The sequence below is a fragment of the Carassius carassius genome, chromosome 42, assembly GCF_963082965.1.
Source record: "Carassius carassius chromosome 42, fCarCar2.1, whole genome shotgun sequence".
NCBI lineage: Eukaryota > Metazoa > Chordata > Actinopteri > Cypriniformes > Cyprinidae > Carassius > Carassius carassius.
This window is the reverse complement of record NC_081796.1, coordinates 6,774,600-6,783,645: the sequence shown is the minus strand read 5'-3', so window position 1 is coordinate 6,783,645 and position 9,046 is coordinate 6,774,600. Positions and strand designations below refer to the sequence as shown.

The 9,046-nt window shown below is 34.8% G+C and overlaps 1 protein-coding gene across 1 annotated transcript in view; it reads left to right on the top strand.

Annotated features, from left to right (window-relative positions):
• Positions 1-2,291: 2,291 nt before the first annotated feature.
• Positions 2,292-9,046, top strand: part of LOC132124125 (rho GTPase-activating protein 21-like) — a 126,670-nt gene continuing 119,915 nt past the window's right edge. The window contains exons 1-2 of the mRNA XM_059534962.1: positions 2,292-2,554; positions 6,696-6,901. Of these exons, the coding sequence (XP_059390945.1) occupies positions 6,830-6,901 (72 nt within the window). The 5' untranslated portion in view covers positions 2,292-2,554; positions 6,696-6,829. The remainder of the gene's footprint in view (positions 2,555-6,695; positions 6,902-9,046) is intronic.

The window sequence follows — 9,046 nt, the reverse complement described above, 5'->3', positions numbered from 1 at the left end:
AGCTCTTAATTAAATAAATAGTTATATATATGTTGTGTGATTGCAGAAGGTTTGTTTTAATTTTATGTTAAATTTGATTACATATCTTTTTAAAAATGCATTTCTTTGTCCTCTGCTAAAATATATGTATATATATACATATATATATATATATATATATATATATATATATATATATATTGTTTGCACCATTAAATGTACAATTATACAGTATAAATATTTTCAAATTTGTAAAAACTGGCAAGTAATGTCAAATTATATGTGAAGGAAGACATTATTTTATTGTAAGAAAATAGTCCAATAAAATAGTCCAATTTTCTCTTTTTTATTTTCAACTTCTAAAAATCTTTCATTAATTTCATACACTGCATATGCATGCAAATCTTGTTTTACACATGAATTTTCAATTATTTATGTTTGTAGGATGCAAATGAAGATGTAATATCAATCAATCAATTTTACTCATAAACTTGTAGAAACATCAGCATGTAAATGTTAATTCTGTGATTATAAGTGGTGGACCATTAGTAATATGGCAGCAAATCGAATTACTGCCGGTCAAGTGCCAAAGCGTGAAGAGCAATGGATGAAAGCTTTTATTACTCACTTTATCAATATAATAATAATAGTATTGTTGCTGTTGTTTTTTTATCAACTAGGACCAAATGCTTCTAAACCTTATATTGTCTCATCAATAGTGCACCAGGCCTTCAAACAACTGGAGAAAAGCTGCTCTTTGAGATTCAGCAGCCTTTTATTTCAGAAGGGGTCACAAGACTTGTCCTATTGTTCCTCATGCATTGTGGTGGAAAGAAGCAAACAAAACACTGTGATGCCCTCCATTGCTTTTGTCCGAAAGCTTCACACTGCATCCATGCTCTATGCACTATAATGGAGTATGAGACTGGAAATGGTCTTTAAATTCTTTTTGAATTTTAGACAAATTGTGATAGAACTGTGAGATTTTCACTGAACAGATGCATGAACATCTGGTTATGGCAAATGTTTAAGATTTATTTTGGAAGGAAGTGTGAACGCTAGGATTTAGACAGCATACAAAACTGAGAATGTTACTAAATTGTATAATAATTTAATTCCAGGTAAATTCAGCTATCATAATGTCAGCCAGTCAAGTGTGCTCAACTTGTGACTTGTGAAAGAATTCTAGCCAGTAATATTGCCAACACTGCTTTGAAGAACTGGATTTGTTTAATCATTATTACATAAAATAATGCCAAGAACTAGCATTTGGAATAAACCCTTGGAAGAGGAACTGATTATTTTAATTAAACGCAAAAAAAAAAAGATTAAAAAAAAAGAAAGTAAATTACTATCAAAAAAAAAAAAAGTTTTCAAGAGAACTAAATGTTTACAGCATGATTTTGATAATATCTCTAGAACATTTACTGCTGGCAGTAGAACATCGTTGCATATCAGACTTTAGAAACTAGACTAGTAGTGAATTACACAAGCACTCACAATCCGCATTAATAAATAGTGACTGTAAGTAATTGAGCAGAGAATGCATACGCATGTGCCTCTTATGTAAGAAGAAATCCGGTTTGTTGAAGTGGACAAGCTTATTTGAATATCGCATACTACTGGACAACAGGCCGGCGGGCAGTCAGAGAGGGCGGGGCTTCTGAATGAACGCCAGTTAATGTAGCAAATGTATTTAGCTTTGGGAAGTCCGAGTCTGTCAGCGAGTCGGTTCGTTCGAACGATTCGTTAGCTAATAAAAATGAACCGATTCACCAATGTCTCCGAGATACTTTGTATTGTTTCTGTTTAAGTAGGCTTTTAGTTAGGTAATACTAGTACTGACTGTCACTATGTTATTGTTAAGGTTAAGTGCTGTGTTGTTCATGTTATCTAATGGGAATTTTATGTTGGAGATTAGAGTTTTTATTAATTGTTACATTCATTGTTAGGCTGCTGTAAAATCACATTGACATCTTCAAACAAAACCCTTCACAAGGTTTATTATTATTATTATTATTATTATTATTTTTATTTCATTTTTTTCGGGTGGTGTGGCTACTTATTTAAAGTTACAGTTTTGTTTCAGTAACCATAAATATTGACTAGCCTATTTTGTCGGAGACTGGTTACTATGGTAAATTTGGTAAGCGCCACCTACCTTCAGCTTCCTTCCGAGATTAAAATGTGGAATGAACTGTGAAGTGATTTACAAACGCTTTAAAAATAGGTTCAAATGAATAAAAAAAGAACCGATTCAAAAAGAACGACTCGTTCGCGAATCGGACCTCACTAGTATTTGTCGCGCCGCCAACTGGAAGTAACCGATCAAAGTGTTCGCGTACAAATCGTTGATACAGACGTGCGCTGCGTTATAAACGTTAGTCATTCTTCGCGTCCGTCCGTAATGTTGTGTTCTTTCACTATGAAGCTGCTCATCTGTCTATGGAATACTGTAAATAATCTCTGGTCGATAGATTGAAAATCGATTGCAACGCATTGGATATTTGGATATTAATCGCTTTGGCTGAGAAACGATGCATTACGATTCATGGTCAACTAATAACTGGAACAGGTCGGTGTTTTTTAGACTCTCTCTGCCTTACTATTGTAATATTGTTGCCGTGTCAGAAATAAAGGAAACATAGGCGAGATGAAAATAATGGTTAGATGAGATGATGGTTTTATGATTATTTACTAATCAAAGTAATAAACAACAACAGTAAACACCCCTTGTTAGCAAACATGCTGCATGTATGCAAACGGCAGATTTTCAACTCATGTCAGCGCATCATGTTAAATCGGGACTAACCAGCTGCTGATTCAGATATCTCTCGGAAATAGCCTGCCATAAAAAACAGAAACACATGGTGTGCAGAGAACTGGACTCGACATGAAATTGTAGTAAGGGCAGGCGACAAGCTCGCGTCTGAACACTGTTGCAGTCTAAAACGGGTCACATAATAATTCTGCTTGATTATCTCAATAGTATAGTCTGACATTAGTCTAACTCACTATCGGAATATTGCGTGAAATTACCTGTTTTCTGTCCTGCCGTTTTAATTTGCTCTATAGCTTACCATTCTCTGCTGTGCATTTTCATAGTTTACCTTACTGTACTCTACTTTATACTCCACTCTACATGTGCTGGTGATATAATTAGAATATCATCAAAAAGTTTATTTCAATAATTCCATTCAAAACGTGAAACTTGTATATTATATTCATTCATTACACACAGACTGATATATTTCAAATGTTTATTTCTTTTAATTTTGATGATTATAACTGACAACTAAGGAAAATCCCAAATTCAGTATCTCAGAAAATTAGAATATTACTTAAGACCAATACAAAGAAAGGATTTTTAGAAATCTTGGCCAACTGAAAAGTATTAACATGAAAAGTATGATAATGTACAGCTCTCAATACTTAGTTGGGGCTTTTTTGCCTGAATTACTGCAGCAATGCGGCGTGGCATGGAGTTGATCAGTCTGTGGCACTGCTCAGGTGTTATGAGAGCCCAGGTTACTCTGATAGTGGCCTTCAGCTCTTCTGCATTGTTGGGTCTGGCATATCGCATCTTCCTCTTTACAATACCCCATAGATTTTTTATGGGGTTAAGGTCAGGCGAATTTGCTGGCCAATTAAGAACAGGGATACCATGGTCCTTAAACCAGGTACTGGTAGCTTTGGCACTGTGTGCAGGTGCCAAGTCCTGTTGGAAAATAAATTCTGTATCTCCATAAAGTTGGTCAGCAGCAGGAAGCATGAAGTGCTCTAAAACCTCCTGGTATACGGCTGCGTTGACCTTGGACCTCAGAAAACACAGTGGACAAACACCAGCAGATGACATGGCACCCCAAACCATCAATGACTGTGGAAACTTTACACTAGACCTCAAGCAACGTGGATTGTGTGCCTCTCCCAGGCACGTGCACACATAGACATGAAAGGGGGCTTGAGCACCTGCCCTTTTTATTCCTGGAGAGAAAGTGCCCTTTTTTCTGGGATGCTTTTTTATTTTATTTTTGAAAAATAATATATTTCTGTTTGCACACAGCTTCCCTGTCAAACAAATATATTTATTGAAATATAGTTTCTAAATATCAGGCCAGGAGTTCTGAAGCGCTCCCTCTCCCTCTCCCTCTCCCCTGATTGTTAAACCCGATTGTATTGCTTCCGCTAAAGAAAATAGTCCGCTCCGTCTCTACGGTTAAAATCCTGTGAGTCCATAGCAACGCTCTGTTTTTCATGGCAATGGTCTGTTAAACTCCGCACAGAGGTCTGTTGGTTATAACAGACCGCATTCTACATTGGAATTCAACCAAGCCATGTAATAAAATAAGTTAATAAAATAAGCATATATCACCACCAGGTTTATCCTATTTACCTGCATTTCCCTGTCAATTAGATGCAAATGTGCGCATTTTAACTAGTTGACACCTAATTTGCATACAGAACGTCCCCAGTTATTGACTTACATCAAGAGTCTTTCCCACTGAAATTTAGAAATCTAAATTGGTGAATTTAGAAGAAATCTACAGATGCAAACAGATGGAGGATACACTCTAAAAAATGTAGTAAATCTGAGTAACTGCATCTGGTACATTAATAAATAAAACTGAGTAGAAATAAGTTAACATTAAACTTTAAAAATACCATTATTTATAAATTATCTATTTAAGTAATTTAACTTTTTTTTAATTTCCTCAACCTTTATAAAATAGTATTCCATACCACCACAAATGACATTGGCTTTTATTGAATTTTTACTCAATTATTTTGGTAAGTTTAATTTTAAAGTGTTATGTATTCTGATAACACCAAAATAATTAAAACGATGTAGTGCCTTGTGCAAAAATAAACAAATTATTAGTAAAACACGCCCCTCTGTTTGATGCAGTTATTTAGGTTATTCTAAATATGAAGAGTTGCCATCTGAAATTTCCTTCAATAATGATCATTTTTATCAAGCTTGTATGTTTATGTTCACTTATTTCACATTACTGGCAATGAAAATTACCTATTAATTGTCATTTAAGTTAAATTACTGAACTTAAATCCGAGCTTGAAAAAAAAAGCTCATAAGAAAATTTCAGATGGCACTTAGAGGCTTTTGCATCTGAACTCTTCATATATACTTGAAACTAGTAGCATAGAAAATGTTTTCAAAACATGCACATTGTGGAATGGTTTCCTTTGCTGCTCTATAAACCTAGTGAATACTAAGGAGACCATGGTTTCTGTGAACTGATTATTTTGTAGACATCTTTTGAAAATGAAACAATTGCGTGAGTTTGAGGAAGATAAAATTAATTAACTTTTTAAATTATAAAAAAAAAAAAGGAAGGCAGAGTTGCGTTAATATATATATATATATATATATATATATATATATATATATATATATATATATATATATATATATATATATATATATATATATATATATATATATATATATATATATATATATATATATATATATATACTTTTTTGTTTAAAAAAAAAAAAAAAAAAAAAAACCTTATTATGAGAAGTGCCCTTTATTTCACTTGAGCCCCTGCCCCTCAAAGTGTCGGTGCACGTCCCTGGCCTCTCCTCTCTTCCTCCAGACTCTGGAACCTTGATTTCCAAAGGAAATACAAAGTTTACTTTGATCAGAGAACATAACTTTGGACCACTAAGCAGCAGTCCAGTCCTTTTTGTCTTTAGACGCTTCTGACGCTGTCTGTTATTCAAGAGTGGCTTGACACAAGGAATGCAACAGCTGAAACCCATGTCTTGCATACGTCTGTCTGTAGTGGTTCTTGAAGCACTGACTCCAGCTGCAGTCCACTCTTTGTGAATCTCCCCCACATTTTTGAATGCATTTTGTTTCACAATCCTCTCCAGGATGCGGTTATTCCTATTGCTTGTACACTTTTTTTCTACCACATCTTTTCCTTCCCTATGCTTCTCTATTAATGTGCTTGGACACAGAGCTCTGTAAACAACCAGCCTCTTTTGCAATGACCCTTTGTGTCTTGCCCTCCTTGTGCAAGGTGTCAATGGTTGTCTTTTGGACAACTGTGAAGTCAGCCGTCTTCCCCATGATTGTGTAGCCTACAGAACTAGACTGAGAGACCATTTAAAGGCCTTTGCAGGTGTTTTGAGTTAATTAGCTGATTAGAGTGTGGCACCAGGTGTCTTCAATATTGAACCTTTTCACAATATTCTAATTTTCTGAGATACTGAATTTGGGATTTTCCTTAGTTGTCAGTTATAATCATCAAAATTAAAATAAATAAGCATTTGAAATATATCAGTTTGTGTGTAATGAATGAAAATAATACTCAAGTTTCACTTTTTGAATTGAATTAGTGAAATAAATAAACTTTTTGATGATATTCTAATTATATGACCAGTACCTGTATATAGATTTATATTATCTGTTAATAAACAGGAAATGCTTTGAAGAATGTGTTTGCTAAGGAAATAAATGTAAATGCATTCAGCTACTCTACAATTCATTGTTATGCTACTTTTCAAAATTGTTCTGAATTAAAAAAAAAAAAACATGTCTATTATACATTTCAGTATTCAATATTGGGAAAGCCTGTAGATAACTGTTGACTGGAGATGTGTAACTGTGTAACAGGCGACAGTGTCACACTCATCATTATATGTGTTTCCTATACGTTACCTCTTCAGTAACTTTTCTTTGGTCGCAGGATCTTACAGTGGACGGGGATGAAGAAATCGGATGGTGTGGATTAGATCATTGGGATTATATTACTACTTTGATTTTTCTCATCTCAATGTTGGGCTCCACAGGACCTCTGCCTTTGTGCTCTGAAATGAAATAATGGCAACGCTTTGGGCTGCGTCAACACACCAAGATGAGAAGAAAAATCCAACTGGGTCGTCAGTTTGCGAGGTAAATTATTTTGCCGCTTTATAAGAAATGTGGAAGCACAGTTAAAAAGTTCGAGAATGTTGCACTCCTGTTGCTGTTTGTTATTCTGCACGAAACTTAATGCCAATAAATAAGAAATATTGCTGACTTGTGCGTTTCCAGCGCTCTCTTTACGTTCGTCCGTTATTCGACGTTGAAAAGGGAAACGTCTTTTTTTTTGACATGGAAAATCGATTTTACAATCGATTCAATGAAATGTCTTAAAAATCGAAAATGATTTTTTCACAAAAGTGACGGCCCTAGTGCACGTTGATATTGTTTTGATTATGGCCTGTTCAAACCTTTTTTTTTATTAAGTTCAACTAAAAAAAAACAATATATATATATATATAAAAAAATTTTTTTTTTTTTTTTTTACACTGAGACTGCATTCATTAAATGAAACATCTTATTCATTTTATTTGCCAACCTTACTTATCTAATCTCAGTATTTATCTAATCTGAGTAAATTTTATTTGCCACCCTTACTTATCTAATCTCATCAATGTTGTAAGGCTGCCAGTGCGTAATGTCACTTTTCAGAATATTAGAGTGGCATTGGATATTGTGTCCACTCTGACATGTGGCGTTACATCATCACTGAGGACATAACACAGCACTGCAAACACATGCTTAGATTAACCCAGCGTTTCCCAATCCCAGTCAATCCCTGCCAGTGCACAGTGCAGGGATCATTTCAATCGGAACACAGTTCATACATGCTGCTTTCTTCTAACGAGCTGGGAACCACTGGATTTACCTATCAGTAATGGCAATACAAGTGTATGTGTGTGTGTGTAATTTTCTTACATAGTAGGCTCAGGGTCTGTGGGTTCAAGAGCTTGGTGGGCACAGTACTTTGCTAACACGTCAACAGATCACTTACTATGTGTCCAGAGGGATTCAGTAATTAAATTCTATGTTTATTTAAAAAATGCACCACTTATCTCAAAATAAATTATTAACTGTGAAGGAAACAGAACATTACTGTTTATCTGTACTTAAGTGCAATGCATTATTTTGAAGTTCAGTAACAGTGCATTATTTTGAAGAAATGTTGCGAGGAACATGCATTACTTTAAAAGAACATTGCTTTTTGCATGTTATATTTTGTGTGGATTAGCTGTTTAATGAAAGCATCATTGATGTTTTGAATAATGTCCGCTGAAACTCAAACAACATTAAGGGGCTGTTCACACAGAATGGGTTTTTGCAATCCACTGTGATGAATTTCTATTGTTTTGTTATGTAAACATACATTAGACGGAAGTATTTGACCACACTGTTTGTTAAGTTAATAGCAGTTCCAATGCATTTGTGTGTGTTTTTTTATTAAATCCAACTACTCTGCATGTCATGTTTGTAAATGCCAAAAAAAAAAAAAAAAATTCCTGTATGACACTATTTTGTACATTTTTCACAAACACTTGATGCTGTGGCACATGTTTTGGACCCTGGTTTTCTCAGTCCATTGCTACCTAGTTATAAAGTTAAACAGTAACTGTGAAAAGTCCCCAGCAGACTCATAAAAAAGCTTTTATCCACACCATTAAATAATGCCTTCTTGAGTTAATGGCGATTGAGCTTCAGTAAGCATCATTGCACTACCATCAGTACAATATATGCAACGTTTTTGCTGAAATTACCCAGAACAATTGTACCAGGAACTGTTTTCCCCAGGAGCTGCCCCCCCAGACCTGTTGCTTTCTGTGTTTCCACACCGCGGTTTATTAGGCAAATAGTCTGATGACGTAGGTCTGAGAGCGTTTCTCAATACGAAGTATGCAAATTTCGGACTTGCATCCCCCGTAGTTCGGAGTTTGCGAGTTCAACTCGGGAGTCTGATCTCCCGTGGATGGGGCGATGCAAGTCCAGTTATTCTGCAAACAGCAACGTGCTTGATAACATAATTCAGCTTGCCTTGGCTACCGCTATTGTCTTCACTGTATATTTACAATAAGATGAAATAGGATATCAAATACCACTGCCTCCTTTCATTTTTATTTAAACATAATAATAGCCGCAGAAATGTACTTAGTTCAGGGAAATGTGTATACAGCCTATCTTACAATTAAACAAAATATTATATAAATTGCCTCTTTTTATTTTCATTTTAACACATAGATA